This window comes from Natrix helvetica (genome assembly GCF_964273705.1).
Source record: "Natrix helvetica genome assembly, chromosome: 1".
Taxonomy (NCBI): Eukaryota; Metazoa; Chordata; class Lepidosauria; order Squamata; family Natricidae; genus Natrix; species Natrix helvetica.
In genome coordinates this window covers 31,235,319-31,261,179 of record NC_138548.1, presented here as the reverse complement: position 1 = coordinate 31,261,179, position 25,861 = coordinate 31,235,319, and the positions used below count along the sequence as shown (strand labels likewise).

General features: G+C 37.4%; 2 protein-coding genes across 4 annotated transcripts in view; both read right to left on the bottom strand.

Moving 5' to 3' along the window:
• Positions 1-21: 21 nt before the first annotated feature.
• Positions 22-10,623, bottom strand: TOMM20L (translocase of outer mitochondrial membrane 20 like). Its single transcript, XM_081944705.1, has 5 exons — positions 10,376-10,623; positions 5,677-5,720; positions 3,413-3,494; positions 1,361-1,503; positions 22-404 (listed from the first exon to the last, which is right to left on the bottom strand). Exons 1-5 carry the CDS (start codon positions 10,506-10,508, stop codon positions 360-362), a joined length of 447 nt encoding a protein of 148 aa, XP_081800831.1. The 5' UTR covers positions 10,509-10,623; the 3' UTR covers positions 22-359.
• Positions 10,624-13,947: 3,324 nt separating this feature from the next.
• ARID4A (AT-rich interaction domain 4A) overlaps positions 13,948-25,861 on the bottom strand; it is a 55,581-nt gene continuing 43,667 nt past the window's right edge. For all 3 annotated transcript variants that reach the window (XM_081935691.1, XM_081935689.1, XM_081935690.1), the window contains 9 exons: positions 24,264-24,461; positions 23,412-23,496; positions 22,759-22,966; positions 22,491-22,553; positions 20,362-21,474; positions 19,167-19,271; positions 17,084-17,293; positions 16,389-16,535; positions 13,948-15,759 (listed from right to left, as the gene is read on the bottom strand). In XM_081935691.1, coding sequence (XP_081791817.1) covers positions 15,656-15,759; positions 16,389-16,535; positions 17,084-17,293; positions 19,167-19,271; positions 20,362-21,474; positions 22,491-22,553; positions 22,759-22,966; positions 23,412-23,496; positions 24,264-24,461 — 2,233 coding nt within the window. In that variant the 3' untranslated portion in view covers positions 13,948-15,655. The remainder of the gene's footprint in view (positions 15,760-16,388; positions 16,536-17,083; positions 17,294-19,166; positions 19,272-20,361; positions 21,475-22,490; positions 22,554-22,758; positions 22,967-23,411; positions 23,497-24,263; positions 24,462-25,861) is intronic.

Below are 25,861 nucleotides of genomic sequence, written 5' to 3'. Positions count from 1 at the left end.
TGGGATTGAACAGCCATGGAGTTTATGGAGTTTTTTTTCAAGATTGTCTTTTATTGTCATGCAGGAATAATGTTGATTCCATCTTTTCTGGAAAGATGGGTTGGTTCTACGTGTTAATCGGTTACAGATAAGGAACGAAAACACATTTTATTTTTTATTGTTTCTAATACAGTGATTATTCATTTTAAAAGAAAAATGTGTTGTCCAAAATTATATGTAAAAGTGTCTAAAACAAGCTTTATTTTTTATTTAATCAAAGTAAAAGAAATAAGAATTACTGTTGCTTTTGAGAAGTTTTTTAGAATTATCAACAATCATTAGGTACTCTCTTAAGAAAAGCCTTGTGCAACGCTGCATTCTCACTCATCTCCAGCATTCTGCTGGCTCACAGCTGGCTCAAATCGCTAGTAAATGGGGAGAAATAGAGTAATAATGCACTTAGATATCAAACTTTTTTATTTTCTAAAAACTATATTCTAAGATATTTATATTCTTAGATAACAAATTTTACGTCCTACTTTCCCTGGACAGTTGCAGGTCTTATTTTTCCTCTGAATACAACATTCTAACTTACTTAAAGAGACTAATTTCGATGGCAGGGGTGTCAAACTCACGTCATCACAGCAGCATCACGTGATGTATTGGACTTTCCCCCCCCCCCCTTCACTAAACAGGGCGTGGGCAGTACGTGACAGAATAAAAAAAATTAACAGTTATGGACCAACTTAGCAACTTGAATGGTAAATCATTGGAAACAATATGGTTTAGTTTATATAGCATGATTACCACCACGTTAATGTGATTCTTGCATTCACATACTATACCTAAGTAAATAAATTTATCTGTCATTTAATGGGATGCACTGGTTCATACAGCATAAAATAGTAGCTCAGTCTTCACTCTAAATACACATTTACATTTTTGTTTAGCCTAGCTTGTTGTGTGAGCCTGATGATTTTGAGAGGGGAGTATTAATTTAAGTGAAATTAAATTTATTGCTATTTTTTAAAAGCATTAGAAAAGTTTAATTCATATTTTTGCCCAGAAAATGAAGCAGCATTGAAATCTTGCTACTCTACAAAAAATAGGAAGCCTGAAGAATGTTCTTTTTCCAGGAAAAAAACCCAAGACTTTATACTATTGCATAGAAATACCTTCTAGTTTTTTCTTTTTTGAAAAGCTTATCTGCTACCGGTAGTTGTGTGTTTGATTTTGGAATTAATGAATTCTAAATTTTGCAGGTTATGTTAGGGCCTTTTATGAGCCATGAATATAAAATGCTGTTCTACTTTTGAACAGCAGAGGTTTTGAAAATGATTCTACTGCATTCATTAATGTTTTAAGTTTCAAATTTACCTACATGAATAGTATGTGGGATACTGCGCACAAGCATTTCAAATACTTGCGGAGGTAGAGTTTGCTCCAAGACTTGCATTAGCTGATTTGGCTGTGCGCACACAGAAATGGCATTGATGAGGTGTTCAACACTCTTCTTCTGCTCTCCTGTAATTAATTCATATTCCTAAAATTCAATCCATCATTCTTAAAACCAGTTCAATCATTTATATTACATGCACTTACAATTTGCATTCTATATCTAACCCCAAACATTGATTTAACCTTCTGTTGTCTATCATGCTGCAATGTGATAAATACTAACTAATACAGCAAGTGAAGCAAAGGTGAGTAAAATGACCAGCAATTACATCCCCTCTGCCTACAGCCTTTACCTTACAAGTAAATAGCCAAAAGAAAAACTCCCTGCAAGTGTATAAAATTCCCTCTACAAAAATTTCAGATGATAAGCTGTTCTGACCACCCTTTCCACACCTGTGAATAAACCAACACCGGCTTGGCTGTTTGCCAGTTTAATTACTGAGATAACAAATCCTTTAGCTGAGGGCCCAGACAACTCACGTTCAATAGAGCAACCCAGATAATTCAAATGAAGCAACGCAGATAGTCCAAACAAACAGACACTGCTAGAATACATCTTAAATACTAATTCTAATGGTTGTTTCCTGCAAATGTTCCCTCCCAACGCCTCACCTATAATCTCTCTTGGGAGGGGCCAATCCACAACCACCTCTGCTTAATCATCATCTGTGAGTCTGCCTATGGAGTTGTTGCTTTGTTTCTCAGTTCTTCTCAATCTAGCATCAGAGACAAACTGCCTTTGATCCTCCCCACTGCTCCATGCCTCAGGCGCCTCCTGGTGGCCAACCAGCCTCTCTGGTCCCTGCTCTGAGTCTGAACCCTGCACAGGGTCCTCCACATCGTCCAGGGCAGACTCATATGGTTCCTCGCTATCCGAGTCCATCAGCAGCTCAACCGGATCCTGCTGGGCCACAACAATAAGCTTACTATGAGTTTCCAAAATAATAATCACTGACATACCGGTCATAGATTTTTTTTAGTGTGTGTATAAAATTCCTGACCCATATGATTTATTTTTTAAAAATGAGACTGTAGAACATCAGTGAAACTTAACTAGGCAGAAGAGGCATAAAATTATATCCCTTCATTTTTTACCATATTTAAAAATTCCAGGGCATTTTGCCTTGTGAATTATTTCCATAATTATAGGACTGGATTGTAAAATATGCCAGATAAAACAATCAAGATTATTCTGTAATTCATCAATTGTCCTGATGTGAAGTCTTTTATGTCTCAAGTATTTTCTGTTTATAATTACTGTACAATAAGATACATTCAAATTTATATGAACAGAAGTATCATTTGGAATCATGTTAGTCCCATGAGTGAAGTCAGAGCTGTAACTGCTAATGCAAGCCACTTTCAAAGCAAAAGAGTGACAGTTGTAATATGGCAATTCTGTGGTTAGTAAAGCTGAGATAAGCTGTCTAATTTTTATTATTTTATTTATTGTGTTTTTAAGTCACTAGATTCCTGGCAAATGCATGGACTAGGTCTCTTAATTTCCTTCACAACATTTTTGGAAGTGGACTGCCACTGCCTGCTTCTTAGGGCTGAGAGAGTGACTGGCCCAAAGTCATCCAGCTGCCTTTGTGCCTGAAGTAGGACTACCACTTACAGTTTCCCAGTTTCTAGTCTATTCCCTTAACCACTACATCAAATGGAGTCCAGATGTTGCTGGATGTATTTTCAACAGGACCAGGAAGCATAGCCAATGCTGAGTGTCAGTGGGAAACACAGTTTAATAAAAGGTCTCAGAATCCCATGCCTAAGCTAGCTTTCACCTTTTGTTTTTCCCATCCAGCATTGTGGAGGAACATCAAGTGAAATAATATCACCTTTACTCATCACTTTAATTTTCAGAAGCAGAAACATTTGATTCAGTTCCTTACATGTTCCCAAACCATGCTTCATTAAAATGGGTATTTTTACTATTTTCAAAGTTAAATATTTATCATATTTCTCTCAACTTTACCTTTTGTCAACCAAAGTTCTCCTAGCTGTATCTCCTGAAGAAAGAACTCTTGTATTTTCTCAGATTCTTTTAGCTTGTGTAACTAAAGGTTTTGGTTTTTTTTTTTAAATAAAGAAATGGAAATCAATTAATCTGAGTTAATGACAGTTTTGTAAAATCTATAATTGTTTCCACTTGTGGAAATAAATCTTGTGAAGGCTTTACAATTATAATTTATGAATATGCCTATTGGTTTCAGAAAAGCATCAGGTTCTATGAATGTTTCATGACTACAGCTAGTCCTTGACCTACAATCATTCAGTGACTGTAGTTACAATGGCACTGAAAAAAGTGACTTATGACCGTTTGCTGCAGCATCTTCATGGTCACGTTGCTAAAAGTCAGCTACTTGGCAACTAGCATGTATTTATGACAGTTGCAGAGTCCTGACATCATGTGATCATCCTTTGCAGCCTTCTGACAAGCAAAGACAATGGGGAAGCCAAATTTACTTAAAAAACAACTTAGCAGTTTAACAACTGCTGTGGTTCACTTAACTAAGGCAAAATATAATGTAAAACGGAGCAGATTTCACTTAACAACTCTCTTTCTTATAACAAATTTTGGGCTCAAATGTGGTCATAAGTCATGGACTACCTGTACTGGCATTTAAAGGGCATTTTATTATTGTTATATTATTGTTTCAATTACTGTATTAGTATTTTTACATTTAACAGCATAACTATAAATACTTAAAAGTGGAAGATCTATATACAGTCAAACATGTTCATGTAATTCCATTGCTGGACACATTTGGGTTGTATCATAGATATGGGGATGAATACATACAGTATCCTTTCCCAGTTTCTCTTATTTATACCTTTCGGTGCCACCCATTCCAGCATTAAAGTTGAATGCTAAAAACTATAAAATGTTACAATTCTAAAAAGCCTCCGTACAAGTAGATGCTAAGTTCTCTTCTAAACCACACTGAGGGGGGGAAGCCTCAACATTTACCCTACAATATAGGACCTGATATAGAAATATAGAAAAAGAATTTTATCATAAAGATATCTCTGGCAGGATCTGCAGAAAGGATGGAGGATCCTACATTGAGGATCTAACAGGATGAGGTGACTTGAGCATGAGTAAATACCTCCTGAAAGTAATTTGAGCTGAAGACATGATTGGGTTCAAAAACTACTGGCAAACTAAAGCAGTTGTTTTAACGTAGGCATGATAGGGCAACTCCTAAAATGCTACTTGCCAGCTAGGTAACTATATTTACTAATTCAGGGTCAGATGCAATTTCTGAACTGCATCCTCATCAGCATACCAGGTCTGAAGGATATTGGGAGATGTAATTCTTCAACACTTGGATAATTTTCCTGTCTGGATTGAGAGACTAAGGCAGAACTGATATTAATTTTGAATAGGGGGAAATCACAGCTAACCTGATATTACAATAGAATAACATTGTAGAGTTGGAAGGGACCTTAGAGGTCTTCAAGTCCAACCTCCTACTTAGGCAGGGAACCATATACATCATTTCAGACAAATGGTTGTCCAATCTCTTCATAAAGACTTCCAGTGTTGGAGCATTTACAACTTCTGGAGGCAAGTTGCTCCACTGATTAATTGTTCTGCCAGGACATTTCTATTTAGTTCTAGGTTGCTGCATACAATTAATGAATATTCATTAATTGCATGTAATATCTGTCTGTCTTATCTGTCTGTCTATCTATCTCATTGCTATACTGTCCATCTTTGATAAACTAACTTAGGATCATGTTTATCATTGCTTGTTTTGCCTATGTTTACATACTGTAGGCAATATTTAAATTACCTCCAAGCTATGCTAATATTCTTAAACTGCTAATAAAATTCTATGAAATAAACACATTTAAAAATGCTTATGGCTAACAATTCTGGCCTCACATTTTTAAAATACTACTCCAATTTAAAAATGACTACATTAAATCCAGTTTTCCCCATCAACTACCTTAAAATCAGGAAAGAGTGTTAAAAGTAAAAATTTTGCACAAATTCAATAATGGACTTTTAGGCATCAAAATCAGCTCTGTTCCAGCTGTCACTTGACCTCTACTTAGAAGGTTCTTAATTTATTGCTGCCTTTTTGAATTAGAATAGAAATAAGAGTTGAGTTCTGACATTTAATTATGGTTACTATTACAATATTCATGTGGAGCTTAAATATATAGTCTTTGTATTTTAAGACTAGGCTATCCAAGAAATCTGCAGGATTTCAAAAGATTATTTTTCACCTCTGCTTCGTATTCTTTTGCTTTTTTCTGTTCTTTTCTTCTTTCTGTAAGAGTAATATGAAATATTTAGTAACTACTTTTAATAGCTTAGAGCTATGAGAATATTTAAATAAATTTAAATCTTTATTTCTTGCCTTATTACTATTCTACAAATGTTAAATATTTAGATTTTCATTTTTTCTTCTTCTTCTAGATAAATATATTTCCTAAGTAAACAAAGAAATAACTAAGTAGGAAGCTTGTGTGATAGAAAAAAATTGACCCTGGAGTTTGTGTGAAATTAGACTTATTAAAATTGCAAGGAAGTCTGATTGAGAATTTCCCAATTTTTCTCTTTGGGCTGGGCAGTGCAGTGTTGCAGTGGGTTCGGTTCCCTTTACCACAGCTGGTTTCAATTGGTGTTGATAGGAAGCAAGAGTCCAGCCCACAGCTGCTCCTTTGTAGCGTACCACAGGGTTCGGTACTCTCTCTGCACCTGTTTAACAACATGAAGCTGCTGGGTGAGGTTATCCAACACCGCGGGATGAAATATAATCAATATGCCAATGTTACTCCAAGCTGGCAGGAATAGCTAACACTCCAGAAGATAAGACTTAAGATACAGATGGATCTTGACCAGTGGTGGGTTTCCATTTTTTTTACTACTGGTTCGCTCATGTGCATGCGCAGAAGTGTTCAGGTGGGTGGGCGGAGCCTCCCACTACCACTACTACAGATTCGTCCGATCCGGGCCGAACTGGGAGCAACCCACCTCTGATCTTGACAGACTTGAACATTGGGCACTATCTAACAAAATGAAATTCAATGGTGAATTAGGCAAGAAAAACAAAATGCACAGGTACCAGTATATGTGATACCTTGTTCAATAGTAGTAACTGTGAGAGGGATCTTGGGAGTCCTAGTGGACAACCATTTAAATATGAGCCAGCAGTGTGCAGCAGCTGCCAAAAAAGCCAACACAGTTCTAGGCTGTATAAACAGAGGGATAGAATCAAGATCACGTGAAGTGTTAATACAACTTTATAATGCCTTGGTAAGGCCACACTTGGAATACTGCATCCAGTTTTGGTTGCCAGGATGTAAAAAAGATATGGAGACTCTGGAGAGAGTACAGAGAAGAGCAACAAAGATGATTAGGGGACTGGAGACTAAAACATATGAAGAACGGTTGCAGGAACTGGGTATGTCTAGTTTAATGAAAAGGACTAGGGGAGACATGATAGCAGTGTTCCAATATCTCAGGGGTTGCTACAAAGAAGAGGAAGTCAAACTATTCTCCAAAGCACCTGAGAGTAGAACAAGAAACAATGGGTGGAAACTAATCAAGGAGAGAAGCAACTTAGAACTGAGGAGAAATTTCCTGACAGTTAGAACAATTACCGTAATCAGTGGAACAACTTGCCTCCAGAAGTTGTGAATGCTTCAACACTGGAAGTTTTAAAGATGTTGGATAACCATTTGTCTAAAGTGATGTAGGGTTTCCTGCCTAGGCAGGGGGTTGGACTAGAAGACCTCTTAGGTCCCTTCCAACTCTGAGGTTCTACTCTATTTTATTCTATTCAGCTTTATACCTCCATACTTAGTGATCTAAGTGATGTTGTGGCTATTGTTTGTAGTGCCACCCTACCCAGAACTAAGAATGATAAACCTCTGGTCCCCTAAGCTCTGCATATCCACAGCCACTCCATCTTATCAGAATTTATTTGAAACCTGTGGTCCTGCATCCAAGCCCAGGTGGGGGAACAACAGGCTTCAACTGAATTCTGGTAAGATGTAGTGGCTGTAGATATGCAGAGCCTCGGGATCCAGAGTTCTGATATCTTTAGTTCTAGATGGAGAGGCACTACCTCAGACAGAGACACTACAGATCTCCTTGGGGGGATCTCCTAGACTCGTAACTCCTGCCCGAAGAACAGGTGACAGTTGTGGCTAGGAAAGCCTTTGCACAACTTCAGGTTGTGAGCCAGCTGTACCCATACACTGGTATTCTTTTGGATTATTGCAATGTGCACAACATGCAATGGGATACTTGGAAGCTACAATTAGTCCAAAATGCAGCAGTGCATCAAGTTTTGGAGGACCCTGCAATACCACTGTTACTTGAGCTGCATTGGCTGCTGATTTGTTTCCGGGCCCAATTCAAGGTGTTGGTCATTCAAGCCCTTTATAGCATAGATCCAGGATACTTTAGGAGCCATCTTGCCCCAATGAGATGGGCTGCCCAACTTGTGCTGAAGGAAAGGCCCTACTGCAGACCTCATTAGCCAAGGAATTCGGACTGGTGGGGTCCAGGAGAAACACCTTGTCATGGCCCCCACCCTTTGGAATATCTTGCCACAGGAGATGAGATCCGACCCCTCTTTCCTGGCTTTCAGGAAATGCCTTAAAACTTGGCTATGCAGGTTGGCAGGGGGGCCTGGTAGAAAAGATGTTGTCTGGCCAAGGGCTATTGTAGAAGCAAAGAGGCCACAACTCTTCTCCACTCGAAACCCATGGTGTTTTTTTTTTATCCCCTGTAATGCTAATCTGTTTTTATATTTTAAAATTGTTTTTATTTCCATATGTTTTATTATGTTGTAAGCTGTTCACTGTCACCCTGTACCTTGTAAGATGAGCAGCATATAAATTTGTTAAATACTTTAAAGCAGTATTAAAGCAGTAGTCCCCAATTTTGGGGGACCAGGAACTGGTTCTGTAGAAAACAATATTTCCAGTGGGTCAGTGGGGGTTTCAGACAATACGCCCCGGTACGGGAGTACTGGTGCCTACCTGGAGCACCGGGTACCGTTCCGGTACAGTGCTCCGGAGGGCCCACCCGCCCGTCTGTTTTCCAAAGTCTTCGGCGCTTCTGTGCACATGCACAGCACATGCACGGCACGTACAGCAGCTGCGCAATGCTCCGGCAAGCAGCTGGAGCCTCGTGGAGGCGTCGCTGGAGGGTAAGACGCATGCTGGTTGCAACGGGATCTGGAACCCACCACTGGGGTGGGTGGTTTCACATGCAACCTGGATCCTGCGCATGCACAGATGGGAGCTTTGCTCGCTTGCATGGCCCTGTTACTAAGAGACTGTGGACCGGTACCAGTCCATTTCCTAGGGTTTGGGGACCCCTGTTTTAAAGGATTTACTGCTAAAATACTGATCAGTACTTAAATGCTTCATGGGCAAAAATATGTAATGTAATTTGTAAGCATCATAATTTACTTTTCAAGTATAATGTCATGGGAATATAATTATTACTATCATCTGGTATCCCTTTCTAATAAATTACTTCCCCAATTTTTCTTTTGAGATTTCAAGAGTACTTTTTTAAAAAGGTGCTACTATAAGGTGCTTGAGAAGCCATTTACATCTAATCTGATGGATCTCTCAAAGATAAATTGTTGAGTCTTAATCCTACTCACATAAATGTCACAATAAACTCTATTGTTCCAATGTAACCCGTATAGGATTGAAATGGGAGATGTTCATGGCTGGTGTGGAAAGAGGTGTCTTCCTTATTTGCAATACTCATTCATGAACCACTGAAATGTTTTATACATAAATATAAGGAAACATAAATGAAATTGAATATGATAAAATGCCAGACATATTTATAATAGTGAAATAGCATTGATCGTAATACTATTCCATTAGATTCGCTTTCTATCACCAAACAGATTTTCTTTGGCCACTGAAAAGTCGGTTGAAATGGAGAATGGAGAAAACTGTGAATGCTATATAGGTCACCTTGAGCTTCTAGAGGAAAGGAGCATATAAATCACATACATCTATACCTAAAAGAGTATGAGGGTTTATCCTAAGCATCTGGAGATTGGTCTAATTGTCCTGAGAAACCACTACCAGCTATTGTGGGTGTGACAATAATAATGGGTTATGTGAGTAATGGGCCAAAGACTCAATTATTGCTTTATGTCTCAACAGAAGGAAGACACCCTTGTTTTCCAGCGATATGTCTGCTATTTTTATACAGTATATAACCGAGATGGGGGCTGCCATGGATCACTGCCATATGGGAAAGACAAAGGAAGAACGTCAGAACTGAAGAAGCTTCTTGGATGACAAGCGAAACATCTTCAAGGAAAAAGAAGAACGTCCACTTGTCCCTTGAAAAAGTACCTTTGGGACAACCATTACCTGGATGATTGAGAGTCTCCATAGACCAATGTTTCTTAACCTTGGCAACTTGAAGATGTCTGGACTTCAACTCCCAGAATTCCCCAGCCAGCGAATTCTGGGAGTTGAAGTCCTGACATCTTCAAGTTGCCAAGGTTGAGAAACACTGCCATAGACAAAGAGAGTTGAGTTTATAGCGCTAATTTCACCTTTTCCCCCCTCATCCATTGGAGGGGCTCGACCGCAATTCAGCTCCCCCCTTTCCACCCCCAAATATCTCTCTTCCCTTCCAGAAGCGTGAAACTGCCTCCACCGTCCCCAGCCTGCACCGCCCTCCAAATCATCGGCCCTGGCGCGCAGCGGGCTGGGGGAATTACGGCCAGACGGATAGGAAGGGCAGGGCTGGTTTCTCCCACTTAAAAGGGCCTGCAAAAGGACGCGGGGTCCCCGGTCCCTTTTCGTGAGACCCGGCCGTCTTTCTCCCCGCCCCGCCACTCTCAGGAAGGGCATCCCCGGCCACGCCTGCTTCCTAAGGCGGGGAAAAGACCGCAGGGGCGGCCTCTCTCCCGCCCGCATGGCTTACTTTCTCTCAGCCTCTGTTTGAAGTCTGTGGCGTTCCGCCGCTTTCGGTCGAAGTAGACGCAATAGCCAAGCAAAGCCAGGCCACAGGCGCTCGCCAGCAGCCACAGCAGGGCGCTCCGCGACCAGCATGCCATGGCGGGGCAGCCTCCTCCTCCTCCTCTTTTCCCGACCACCCGAACGGTGGGTGGGAGGGAGACTTCGGCGGCGTTTCAAAACTGCCTAGCCAGGCCTTCCGTCCCTCCGCGAAGCAGCCACAGGGCTGTGATCGCTGCAGGGCTTGGTTAGAAGGAATATAGCAATAAACAGGATCTCTCTCTCTCTCTCACTCACACACGCTTATGTTCGGTTAGTGGCCAAACAGTTGGCCCTACCCGTTTTCTCCCTCAATTTCTCTTTCGCAACAATCCTTAGCTTGTCCAAAGGCATTTTAGGACCTACTCTTGTGGCTTCCGTCTCCCTTTCTCGGCATCTTTTCCCTTCTTCCCTGAATTCTGTCAAGCCTAGGCAATTTTTTAAAAAGTTATCAGCCATTCACATCCCCTGCACAAAGTATTGAATTTCTATGGCTTGATCAGAGTCTTAAGGGAATAATCAACTTTTAATTGTTCCTGTACTCATTCACTGGTTTTTTCCCCCAGGATGGAGTTTGTAAACATGTTTCATCCCGCTTAATTTAAAGTTTGAGGGTCAGAAGTGGTACGAAGGCCACTCTTTTGGCAGAAAATGGGTGGCAATAATAGGAAATTTATTGAATAACTTTACTTTCTTGAAACCAGGACTCTGATATAAATGGATTTTATGTACCTACTTAACAAATTCTCAATTTATGTGTTTACAGCCAAAGTCTTTGTTGTCTCATATATCAGGAATGTGAGCAATTCAGTTATTACCACACAAAATTCCTTTTACAAAAACCTTGAAAGAAAGAGCTACCTAACTGAAGTAAATCTAGATACTTGTTCTTTTACCATGCTGGTGAAATTTTATTGTAATAGCTGATTCAACAAAAACAAGCTCCTTCACATATACAAAATTAGGAAAATATAATATCAAATTTAAAAATGGTGATATAGTAGAGCTTGAAATTTTATAAACAAAACTTTAAAAGACTATAATCAGATTTGCTCAACATTCTCTTAAACATTCTCATCATTTAAAAAAAAACTAATTCAAATGTTAACTGCCAATGCTTGCTAACAATCCATTGTTGCAAGACAGGTCATTTTTTATCACTTTTGCATGCAAGTTCATAATTGTAGATGTTGATAGATTACAGATACTTGATGTGTCTTAATTTAAAATGATAAACTAAAATCATGTGAAATAAGTCTGAATTTAATTATTAACAGGAAGGTAAATACAACTTTTAGGGATTATTGTGTATTTAAAACTTTAAGGGCTTATTCACACTCTAAAAAGGCTGCACAGGGGAAACATGCATTCACAAAACAACTGCCAAGTTTGGTGTGCCAGTCGTTTCATTCATTCATACATCAGTAAATTGGTGGGATTCCTTTTTGCCGAGATGGATCTTCTACAGTTTTTCAGAATGTTATGGTAGGTGCTTGTCTGTTTGAATATATTATTATTTAACTTGTATACAACTGCCCAATTCCCATTGATATTAGGCAGCTCACAAGAAATTACAATATAAAAATGACAAGCGCAACAGTGCAGGTGTAATTGTCCAAGGCCTACACAAGGAGTCAGGTCTTCAATGTTTTCTCAGCAGAAACAGGTGCCCTCTGGATCTTAGAAGGAACTTCATTCCAGAAGGCAGGGGATGTTACAGAAAAGGCACATATCTGGAATCCCAATAGATGACTTTGCTTAATTGAAGGAACTCAGACTGCTAACCTTGGAAGAATAGATGCTATGGAAGACAGGAATGTACAGCATAGGAATGTTTTTTGTTTGTTTTACTATCCATTTCAAATAGTAACTAATTAAACTATTTGCTTTACACTTTTGCCTTAGAACAGTTCAGTTTTCAAAATCAGGATCAATTTTTTTCTTTCACCTTCCAAAATTGGCTTCTGTTTAAGACCGAACCTTAAAAATTCTAAAAAATTTGCTCACGGTTGTGGGTACAATAATGATCTAATTTAGTTATTCTATTAGGCTTTATTTCAAAAAATCTATTTCTTAATTGTTCATTATAACAGGCCCTTTAAATACATTCTGACAGTTTTGCCTATTAATGCAGTTGCAGTTTTAAGGAAGGCAAGCTATATCCTTTTAAGCCGCCTAACCCATTACAGTATTACTACAAATTGAAAGCTGTTATCGCTACATATTGAAATAGGAAATAGATACGAAGTGTTACATAGTTCTTAAATTAAGGAAACCAATGTTGCAGAAAAGCCCAAACACCAGTCCTGCTCAATTATGATGAAGTGCTACCAACTTTGTAGCCCTTGGCACTCTCAAAAATATTGTAGTGGAGGCCCTGACAACTGAAAATTTCCCTCCTCATTCCAATATATAATTTTGATAGAATAACTATCCTAAGATGTTACCACATTGATACAATAATTAATGTATACTGATTTGTAGTTGTTTGGTGCACATGTTAAAAAAATAGATTTTGTGCCATGTTACTTGTTTGAAGTATAAATGGGCATGTATGAAAGAACATGTGACCTATTCAGAATACTGTGTGCCATAAAAAGCAGGATTTATCCTGGAAGTTTTCCAATTTTGCAGCAAATGAAAAGAATGAGATATCTAAAGGGATAAAACAAGAGATCGTTTTCAAACATACTGTTATAATATAAATGAACTAGAAAAAGCTATGTTATTCATGTGAGAAAATTATCAAGTGGCTTGGAAAAAAAGCTAACCTTAGGACTGTCATGTCAGTAGTGGGTGGGAACTGTAGTACTTCAAACCTACCACACAGTAGCATGATGGAGTTAAGTGCCTCATTTTTTCTGAAACTAGCCTGGCTAACTAGATTTTGAATTAGATATGAATGGGTGGTTGTGAGCAAAAATGAGTAAATGAATAGAAGTTGTAATTCTATATTTGTTTCTACTTGCTCTGAGTCTTGTCATCTTGATTATAGCCTCTGACATCTTGATTATAAATAATGGTGGTAGAAGTGTTACAAATACAGGTAGTCCTTGATTTACCACTAGAATTGAGACCAGCCAAGCAATTAAGTGAGTTGTGCCTGATTTTAGCACTTTTCTTTTTGCTGTGGTTGTTAGGCAAATCATATGGTTGTTTAAACAAATCCAGCTTCCCTCACTGACTTTCTCAGAAGCCTCTTGGAGGTCACAAATGGCAATCCCATGAGCCACAAGATGCTGCAGCCATCGTAAATACATGCCAGTTGCCAAACACCCTAACATTGATCATGTAACCCTAACCCATGTGATGGTTGGAAGTGTGTAATGAATGGTCATAAGTCGAGGACTACCTGCATTATCCTTTTTATGATTCTCTGTGAGACTATTAGCACCATGCAATTCGTCCTCAAAACCTATTGATTTTATACTTCTTGTAGCAACTGGATTTGACAGCAAATATACAAAATCAATTACTGTAAAAAATAAAATAAGGCCTAAGTTTAAAAATGTAACTTTTATTAATGCTCACAAGTGAGCTTAATTTGTATCATACATTGAAATAGCTCTGCTTAAGAAAAAGACAGAAAAAGTGCATTTACAAGAGTACTTTTTTCTTTAGTTCTCTGTTAAAATGGAAGGAATTGGAATCACAGGTTGACAAATTGGTAAAATGGAACTGTAGGTGACACTGAGCCTTAAATAAATGACCCCTTTACATGTCTCCCACTTGAGACCTTCAGATACTGTGAATGTTTAATAATCTGACAATCTAGAGAATCTGTTATAACTCTACAGCATATTAACAAGGAAAAAGGCAGAACTCCCCTTTTCATTGTACAAAGATGAATTTTAAAAATTGATTAAAAATCACTATTTACAATTCTATGCAAACCGTCTTAAATACATGGTTTCTGGAGTTATTTACAAACTGTTTTCAGTCTGTGGGAACAATCCACAGCTAAAACAGTCATTTTACATCTCAACTTTGGCAGATAACTCACTTCAGCAACGCAACAAATGAAAAATTGTGACAAAGTATTGTAAGGGCAACCCAAGAAATTTGTTCCTCAGAAGCAACAGAAGTACGAGGGCTGCCAAAGTTTTCAAGAAAGGGTGCCGGATTATAGTTGTACATTGTGAAAAATTGAACAGACAAAAGGACTCCATATACGAGTATGGCTGATACATAAAGCCATGTGTATATGGACTCTTTAAATGAAGTATTTTTTATTGAATGAGTGAGCCTAACTTAGATTTTTTCTCCCCAATTTTATTCTTTTTTAAAAAAATACATAAAAATACAACATCCAATGTCTGAATAAATATATTTAACAAGTCACAAGATACCTTATTTTACACAAAAAAATCCGCTTTAGAAATTTTGTTAAATAACTTCATTGTTATATATTTTATTTTTTGCCTTTTGTAACAAAATAAAAACTCTGAAATTACATAGAAAAAGACAAAATACTTTTGCCAAGGGATAAGATAGTCCACTGAAAACCTATTCACAATTCCACTGTAAACATTAAACATTAAAATATTTGCATAATCATGTGCTCAAAAAATCCTATAAAAAGTGGAAGACTCATTAAGACGGTAGTTTCCAGTCAACTACGCTTCCTTTCACAATTTATTTTGTCCAATTTAAAACTGGGCACAATGCTGAGTACCTACTTTGGCAGGTCTGTACAAAGCAACTGCATCTCCAAAACATAAAAATAAAAGTGTGACTCTTGCTCAGAATTAAGATATAGCTCGGTGAAAAAAGTGCAACAGTAATTATTTTTTGATTAACTTATTTTGATGCCATTTTTGGTGCACTTACTCTTACTTAAAGAAAGCTGTTTTTTTACAATGCCCAATGCTTCATTGGATACCTGTGTTTTCAAATCAGATTAAGTGCCCTTTTTCTGTTTAAAGCAAAGTAAAAAAAAAAAAGCATAAGACAGAGGTGTCTTAAGTGCACCCATAAATCTTTAGTTGCCAATTAGATTATTCGCCACGATAAAATGTGTTGTTTAAAAAAAACTATATGGACAAAATAGAGGAAGGGGCACAAAGGAGTAGAGACAGACAAGTCCAGCAGTGGAAGAGTATACACAATATACTTGGCAATGTCAAACCAACTGGGTGCTTTCTGTGAGATTTTCGGATTTCTGTCCATGGCAGCAATTTGCTGCATGAAGCCGAGATAATGACCAGTATCACCTGCATTCAACAGCAAGCACACTCTGTGGAGGGGAGGGTGAGGATGGGCTCATTCCAGTGTCTGAAGAGCCAGAGGACATGGAAGCTCCAGTATGGGACACTGTAAAATAAGAAAAAAAAATGTGCTTCCATATTAATGGCTGTCAATTTTCTTTGGTACTATAATGCAATGTTACTCCCACCCCAAATCATCTACCCAAACTGGGAAGTTTTGTGTCAAGTTTCCAACATGTTGCAGGTTATCAGTTACCAGGTCAGTAAATTGTCTGAAAGATGCCAAAAAACTACTAGCTTAAGTTGGAGCTTTAAAAAATCTGGAAACAACCAGCTGTAATTCATCCCAGAATTGGGGTTTAGAATTCGGTAATGTTCACACATCAGGACAGGCTAATTATTTAAACTTATATACTACTTCAATTATAACAAACTCTAAACAATGTGCAGGCCAATTTCAATGTAAAGATTAAATAATAAATAAGATCAACCACATATCAAGGGACCAGCATTTCAAGTATTTTGTGTTTTGATACACTGCAAGATTTATTTTGCATTTTCATGATATATACTTTTCTTCCTGGAATTATAGCGAAACATAATTTTCTTAATTATGGATTTTAATCCCCCCTCTTGAATGATAATGGAAAAGATGAAAGTCAATATCTAGGAGCAAAAGATGTATGGAATAGTTATGGCCAGACCACTCATTCAAATGAATATAGCAAAACTTACCTTCTCGGTCCTTCTTTTTCAATCGTTTTCTTCTCCTGTCAATCGTTGCTACTTCTGACTTCAAAGACATGTAATATTTCCTGATTTCCTGTAGTTTTTCTTGTAGAAATGAGATTCTCTCTGTGCTGTTCATATTGTCCAATTCATCTGTTTATACAATAAAATATCAGCAAAAAGATTTTTAGCACAAGCCTAAAATACTGCACTGAAGTGCGACTGTTACATATACAGGTGGTCCTTTCTAAGCAACCATTCATTCAGCGACTGTTTGAGCTTACGATGGCAGTGAACAAGTGGTACCTACAACCAGTCCTCAAAATTCTGATTGGCCCAGTGTCCTACAGCCATATAACTGCAAATTTTATTGCTGGCTTCCAACAAACGAAGTCATGGGGAAGCTGGGAGGAGGTAGCAAACGGTAACTATGTAACATTTTGCTTAACAGCACAGGATTCATTAAAATCAACCAGATGTACTGGAACTGCCATTGCCAAAACTATACTACCATTGTAGTATTTCAGCCAGTTAAAAAAATCAAATAGAAACAATAAGTTTGGTGTTTTGCTTATAGTGATTAAAGCTCATGTTCCACCCTTTAGCACAAGGAAGGGGCCATTTTACTAACTACTAATTTAGAACAGAAACAGAATAAAAAGAACCCAGTGCATATGTGTCTATTTATACACAGGACTTACTAAGCTGGACAGTCCATTTGTACACTCTTGGGGAAACATGATGGTTCTTCTCTCTCTGCTTCTCCTTATCCCCATCTTTGATATTAGGAGATACCACTCTGGCAGGCGATCGATTGAGCTTCTGTGGCTTCGTTACACCAATATGCTTTACAGGAGTACATTTACTTGAGCTGTCAAGGGCAGGGAGATCTTCACTATCACTGCTTTGCCCTAGAACAAGACACAAACAGATTTATAGTGTAGGGCATATATTTAATGCTAGGTGGTGTCCGATGTTTATATATATTTTACATAACAACACTACATTTTAACGATAATATAATCTCAGTAATCCTAACATGTCTGCAAGACAGAGCAGTTTCAAGCAATATTGCATACTGAGGGGAAAGAACCAGAAAATGATTCAAGATCATATATTTTGTTTCTTTTCACCACTTCCTTTTTATCCTCCCCATAATATTATGAAATATGTTAGATTGAGAATGATATATCTAAGGTCAGCTTGTTACTAGGAATTCATTTGAACTTAACTTTCGCTGTTCTAATTGCAAACCGTCACATCATATGAAACAATAATAGTTCAAACAAAATCAGAACTGAGATAAGTAACATTTGGGATAAGGCTCCATCAGCTTCCCTAATTTCTCCTTCAAAACTGATTCGGTTGTAATTCTCAATTCTAAGACTTGTTCTGGTTGTGCAAGCTTACAAAAAGTCAAGAGCTATTGGGAATTATAGAATTATTTCCAATTGTATTTAAAACCTGACATTGAATATGGATAAAATGGCAGCTAACAACTAAATTTTTCATACTCCCTAAATCACAATGTGGAGATTTTTCAGATTGCCTGGAATACTATTTGCGATACTAAGAGAAGTTTCTCAATTTTATCTGCCCAAGCCAATAAGGCCTATACAATGATAAGTGTGAGTTGAATAACATTACGTCCAGAGGCCACCAGGTCTACCTTTCCCTGCACTACAGGGGTGTCAAACTTGCATCATCACATTATGTATCATGACTCCCCCCCTTTGCTAAATCGAGGGTGCACAGGGCCAGCCTGACGCATCTATCATGGGCCATGTATGACACCCCTGCTGTACTACAATTCAACTGAACTAGTTTCATCTAACTAGAAGAGTATAAACATCTTATATTTAAATGGCACATCCATGTGAAATGTCCCACAACTATTTCTGAAAAGAAGAGAACTCCAACTAGGATGCCATACAGTCATGACAGTTTAAGCTTAACATGCTAGAACACAGACTCGCATACTGTACATACTTTCAAAAAATATTACAGGTAGTCCTCATCCTGCAGTCATGGAACGTGCCCATCACAGTCATGATGCTCATAAAACAGGTTGATTGGTCACCAACCTAACTTTTCGGCCATTAAGAAAACATGGTGGTTGTAAAGCAGCCACTGTGATCACAATTATTCAGAGACTAAGAATTGAAAGGGGGGGGGGCGACTCTCAACAGGGTCTTTTGTATCCTTGAGCTCCCTAGATAGATAAAGAACTCCTGGCCAACATGGGCTTGCAAAAACCAAACATGACTGTCTGGAAATGATGTCATAGAATGCCAGGGTCACTTGTACAAGATTGTCCTAACCAGTAACAGCCCCATATGAATGGGAGAAAATGTTAAAGTTTAACAGGAAGAGGTGAATCAAATCACATGAAGAAATGGGCTTGGGACAGGTAATGGTTGCTAGATGGATGAAAAATAAAAGATAGCCAGTGTCAATGAAACCTATTAAATGTATATGCAGATCAGAGTGTCCAGGACTGGCATTTTGCTGCTTGTAATTCCACCCCTCCCCCATCCTTTCACATTGACCCAAGCAGTGATGATTATGATGATCACAAATTTTTAGCACTTTACAAACTGACACAGATTCAGAATTCTATCCATTATTCTTAGCAAGAAGATACTATAAATTGTAAACCCACAAAATTTCTTCTTGAGAGCACTTGTCTAAACATTTTCAGGGAAATTCAGCTCTGTACACCTATAACACAAGTACGTAAAACAAAAAGTACAAAATCCTTTCTGGGGAAAAAAACCTACATACCTGTCCCATTTTTCTCACTTTTGACTATCGTACTTGCTCGTTTGGGGGTTCTCTTTTGCCGCTTTGCCTGTGAACTACCACTGTTATCCCCAGGCCTTTTTTGTCCTGAAAGTAAAATGAAAGTTGCCATTCTATATAACATGTTTCATTGTTTAAAATGTTAAGTTACTTGTATAAGAAATAAAAAGAACCAGAAAAATTGCCATTCCCAAGAGATCATAATGACAACAAAAAGAAAAAAATCTGTAGCAGTCCAAACTCACTGTACAAGGAAGGCTAACTTCAGAGACATAAAAACATTGCCCCAAAGGGACGGTAGGGAAAGTGTCAAGAAAGGCAACAGAGTCATCTTGTGAAGGACATAGAGAAGAGTGTGGAATGTGCAACAGAATATATGTAGAGGCAATTCCTATAAGTACACCTAATGCATTCTTAAAGCAAGAGAATAATATGAATTATATGAGAAACCACAAGAAAAACAGAATAAAAGGGAAAGTTGTCTTTTCTTAAATTTCTAAATATTTACTTCTCCCCAAGACAAAATGCTGCTGCCTGGGTGTTGTGGGTGTGCCTGAAACCACCCCTGCAATAATTGCTGCTGCAGTTATGGTGTAGAACTACTTTACAAGGTTAATGAAATTGTGGGGATTTCTTTTATAGTTTGATTTTATTTTTTTATATTGTACTTCCAAAGCATTTTTTCACAGCCTCCTTATACCTGCTAACTGTTTTCACAGTGAACAGAATCACAACTTCCTGCTAATAGATGCAAGTTGTATCCTCCTCTAAAAAGGAACCACTGGCTATCATCCAGTAAAAAATAAACCTGAGAATATACTTATCAAAACGCTGCAGTAAACACCCTAATTAGGTTTCAATTCAAAGGTTTCAACCATTTATTTAATGGATGCAACATTAATACATATCAGAAAAGATAATCGAAGGCAATCCAAATTGAACAGGATAAAAAATACGAAAAATATTCTTCTATACCCATCCACTCCCAGTTCGGTATCACGCTTTGGCAGGATAAAAATGAACTAAAATATGAGAAGTCCTACATTTGTCTTTAAAAGGTTAATGGGGAATTAGCCAGAAGACCTGGTTTCTGATCTTTTGGTATATTGTAAAATGCATTTTCAATGAATTTAAATCACCAGAGAGAAACTTTGTACTTAGAATAGGTAGTCCTTACCCTTTTCTCCAATTTCTGGACCAGCTATGCTACAGTTGCTGGAAGCTTCAAACCCATTGGCAGATTCATTCTCGCAGAGGCCTTCTTGAGACTCTTCAGCCACACTGTCCACTTCAATGGTCATGTCACTTTCACTTTTTATGCTTGGTGATTCATCCTGACTAAATGTTAGAGGTGAGGCAACAGAGAAATTTGGCTGGATCACAGAAGGTAACATAGGGGGATTTGAAGTGAGGTTACTACCATCTTGTTTTTCTGCAACCAAACTTTCAGGTCCGTTCTTGTCCTTTTCATCAAGATCATCCAAGTCCACTTCATGGCAAAGGAGAGTTTCAGGACCAATTTGAGGCATGGAGTCATCTTCATCTTTCAACAGTGTGCTATGGTTTTCCTCTGAAGAACAATCAAAAGGTTCACTTCCCCGAACATGGAGCCGTTGATCTGATTCTGCCACTAATGATGGCATTTCTTCATTCTCATTTCGAAGAGAGTCATCACCACTGAAATCCTTACATTCTTCTGCCCCATAACATTCATTTGCCTTTTCTTCAGTCACAATATTTGGCACAGGCAACTCACCCTCTTGTCGTACCCTTTTGTCAGGTGATGGCTGTTCTATCACTTTTCTTTTCATAAGCTTCTTATCTTTTGCCCAGAGATCCGTTTCATTCTCAGAAGTAGAGCTCAAACCTTTATTTTCCAAGGAAGAAGGATTTAATCGTTCAGATTCTGCAATAGGTTCATTGGTTGTTTCTTCCTGATTTAGTAATGCATTCTTTGAATTCTCTAGGGAAGACTCTCTTGTTCGGTTCTTCCGGCCTTTTCCTTTAGGTGATTTCTCCACCTCTCTTTTCACATCTTCTATTTGATCATTTTTATTTCCACAATTCTGAACCACTTGTTCACTCTCTTCACTTTCTAATTTCAATTTTTCTAAAGGATGAACTTGATTCTGATCATTCTCTTTCAACATTTGTGAGATCTTTACAATCTCTTCAACAGGCTTGTCAACTGTTCGTTTTTCATTTTCCATTTCAAAACTAGCTGGAGAAAATTCTTCATTAATGTTCTTTTCAGAAGCTTCATCTGCTTCACTATCTGATGAAACGGAGTCTATTAAAAACAACATTAAAAGACAAAAAGGGAGAAATTCAGATTGAAATCTACATAAATATTGTTTTTATATATACTACATAGAAAAAACATAATGTTCAAAGCAATTTTTGCTTTTAGTACTCCAATGAGAACTATCTAGAAACATGTAAAATATTTAAGTAATCTTTAGTTACAAACACAGCCACAGAATTTTATTTAGGAATTTGTAATTCCAATTAGTAATTGCAAAATACATCAAATATGAGAAATAAAATTTCATTTTTTCATATTTTAAGTCATGTCCCAGCTTAATATTTAATAAAGAAAGAAAAGACTTCAACTTACATGGCAGGCCTTACAAACTGAAGGGCTGTATGTGGCTATTCTAGAACTTTTAGTGAAATCCTTTCAAAAGTTGCCACCTAATTTTTAATTTCTAATGTAAGATAAAATTAAAAGAATAGAATTTCAATATTTCTCTGTGGTAGTCCTTGTATTATGAAACATGCTATTTCCAGTGGCTCATTTAGTCTTTCTCTTCTGATATTTTCATTAGCATTGAAAATCATTTTGTTTCAGTGGGTCTTTGGCCTCTAATGAGGCGGTGTGGACAAAAAATACCCCCTTTAATTTCTAAAAAATATCACAAAATATAATTGAAAAGGGTATTAATTGGGGTTATGTCATAAAGTAAACTTATCAACTTTGGATTGTGTGTGTGTGTGTATGTGTATGTTCGCTGAAAAGTATATTTACGTTTAAATGTAAGTTATTTTTGTCCAGACCCAGACATCACTTTAAAGCCAAGCAAAACTCTCAGTCTCCAAAATGTTGTGCAATTGTTTTATAAAAGTCCTTCATGTAAATGGAAGTGTTCATTATGTCAGTAAATGGCAAATAATATACACTCGATTCTTTCTTCATTGCAGATAGCACCATGTGCTATCTGCACTTCATCTAAGGATTGGCACTTGCACTTTCTTTCCCCAAATTTGTGAAATTTCTTCCTAGAGTTTATTTTTAAAAATTCTCACCATTTGACCCTCTATCAGAATCCAACATTCCTGAGCTACGTCTTATTTGCCTGCGAGGCATACCTAAAAAAAAAATAAAGAGGCTATAATACAGAGGTAGAAAACAAAAGCACTACATGTAATAATTTTGCAATTATTTGTATATTTTCACACACAAGAATGTGTTGATTTTAAAATCAGAAAACCGTTTCTACCTTAATGTGCCTCGTTGTAAGCTTGAGCAACTAAGCAAAAAACTGATTGCCACATGACATGTAAGCAGAAGTACCTTCTGTCCCATTAAGCAGGGGTGAACAATCCAGCAGGCTGCTGCGTGCACTTCGCACTCCTGATTTACTGTCACTATTAGGAGTTTTAGACAGACCACAAGAGAGATTTGATAGAAGAGTTGATTTCAAAGGAGGACGTCCACGCTTTCCCTTTTGTTTCTCCTCCTCTTTCTCTTTCTTTTCATCTTTTTCAGAGTCTTCTTTACTCTGAATGCAAACATAAAAGATCTCATTGTCACAGGAAATTTAGACTTTTCCATCACAGGAATGCATGATAATATCCACTGTAGAGCTTCTGCTCAGCAAAGGACACAGCCAGTGTCAAGTGACAGATCTCCATTTGTGGAATAGGAGTTTCCTAGATCTGCTTTGAAATGTCAGATTAACTCTTTGGAAAATCAGAGGTGTCGGACATTAATCTTATCATTCTAAGCACCTCAATATTTTATTTCATGAAAAAAGTGAAGCATCCCTTCTAATTACTCAAAAAAATTTCCAGAAAAACCTGGGTTTGTCTAAATGGCTATTTTCCTGGTCTTAATGGTGATAATTTTCTCTTACTTCAAATACATTGAAAATAGTAAATAAGGGAAGGGAAAGATTTTTTATAAATTTACTTAGATATGAAAAATAATTTATGAACATGACTTACTTTTGCTTTTTTCTTTTGCTTCTTCTTTGGTCCTCCTTTTTCTGCAGGCCAAATAATCCTATCCGCTTTTACCCATTCATCGTATCTACAAGGAAAGGAATATTGCATCCATTTCCCTCAGAGCAATATCACAGAGGTAAATTTCACATCTTTTGCAAAAGTAATTACAAAAATAACTTTTAACCTGCAATCTCAAATTACACATTAGCATGCAGAATTCTAAGAATCATCTCTTTAAATTATTATTATTATGAATGTAAAATCCTAGCAACTAAAAAATTCTGCTTAGATTTAGCATAATAAGCAAGCAGGCAAATAAATAAACCCTACAACCTACTCCAACACAATAGATAAATATAATTGGCAAAGAAATAATTTATTGGCAGAGCTTTTAAATTTTCCTACATAATCTGATACAATTTTCAACTCTTATTCTTTCTCCTTTTTTTACCTGTGTCTTTAATTAAAAATTGTTGGGATAGCAAGGACAGGACAGATTCAGCCCATGATCTACAATGAAATTATTATTGATTTTGAACATGAATATGTACAGCCGCAATTTTTTTTTTATCTAGAGCCAACCTCTACATATGTAAATCGGAGGGGAGAGCAATTCTCCATGACATTTTTTTAACAGAAAAAAATATCACTGTAACTCAGGTTCCATCTTTCAACAGAGCCAATGTGACAATATTTGTATCTGACAATATTTAAGAACATTGATATTCAAGAAAAAAGGGGTGGGAGCAGGACTGAAATACTGTAGGCATCTGAAATAGACCTGAAAATCCACCTTAAACTTTTACAGGGTAGCAATCAATATTCAGTTCAGGTTACCATTCTCCTCCTTACCTAACATTCCAGCCATAATAATGCACCAAATACAAAATCTCTCCATCATCGTTTTCTGTACTTTTAATACTGGCTTCATAGATTTTCTGTGTTTTACCACGGCCATATTTTACTTTTACTTTGGTTCCTGTAAGACAAGGTTCTGCATCTTCTTCACATTCTTCCCCTTCCGATTCTCGAATTTCAAGTTCTTCCCTGCTGCAGAATAGACAACAAGATATCAATTAATTAAGATGCCAAATGTAGATAACTGTGACTTTCCCCATTCATGCCACTCTTTTCAAGTCACCTATAGTGCTGCCATCGTTTCCTTTAAGGAAAATGACTCGGAAAGGAAATCCTGTGCTTTCCAAGCAATGAATCTTCTACACACATCTGATCAATCCCATGTCAAGGATTAGCAAAAGGCAACGCCAAGATCAGTCGCAAGGAAAACTATGATCAGCTTTGCATGACTAACTTTTGTTACTGCGCTGAAGTTTTCTGAAGTGGTTCCTTACCACTTACGATACTTCTTTTACTTGTGCATCATCCTTCCCAATGCCTCATATTCCCAATTCCTAAATTGATTATGAAATAAAAAGTTAAAAACTAAAATCATAATAATACGTGTAGTAGCTATCCCTTATACAACAAATAATTTCATGTAGAAACTGCATTGTTTTCTGTAGCACAATGTCCTAAAGAACTGTAATTATTTTGTTGAAGTTTTGCAGGTTTTACACAAAGTGATGTATTTTTATTTAATTTCCCACATATGCTATCTTAAAATTCACTTAACATTTTTCAATCATTTGCTTTTTTCAATTTCAGTAACTACCCACTCCAAATGTTCATAATGCTTTTCAATTAATGATGTGTAGAAGCATATTAGACCTAATCGATTCATTACCTATAGGTGCCTGTACATCTATAGGTATTCCTCCTTACATCACTCATTCAACAACCATTCAAACGTACAATGGTGCTTGAACGAGTGGTACTTATGGTTGCTCCTCACACAACAGGTACTGCATCCAGTGGTGGGATTCAAATAATTTAACAACCAGTTCTCTGCCCTAATGATTTCTTCCAACAACTAGTTCATCAAACTGCTCAGAAAGTTAACAACCGGTTCTCCCAAAGTGGTGCGAACTGGCTGAATCCCACCACTGACTGCATCCCTGCAATCACGTGATCATACTGGGTGTTTAGCTTGCAGCATCCCATGGTCATGTGTTTGCCCCTTGTAACTTTCACGGCCGGCTTCCAACAAGCAAGGTCAATAGGGAAGCTGGTGGGAGGTTGCAAATAAAAATCATGGCAGCAGTGGGCTTTCTTAACAATGGCAACCAAAAGTTCTGGAACTGCCATCAGTAAGTGGTGCAGTGATGTGATATCGTACTTGATTACCGTGTCACTTAGCAACAGAAATTCCTGTCCCAATTCTTGTTTTAAGTCAGAACTACCTATATTTTGTTTACAATCCTTTCCTAAATTTTAATTCATTTACTTTTGCAATGGAGGTTTCTAGCTGCAAAATCTATTAGGATATCACAATGCTCAGTAGATATCAAGTCATTCAAACAATATTATATCTGAAATATTACATTTAAAAA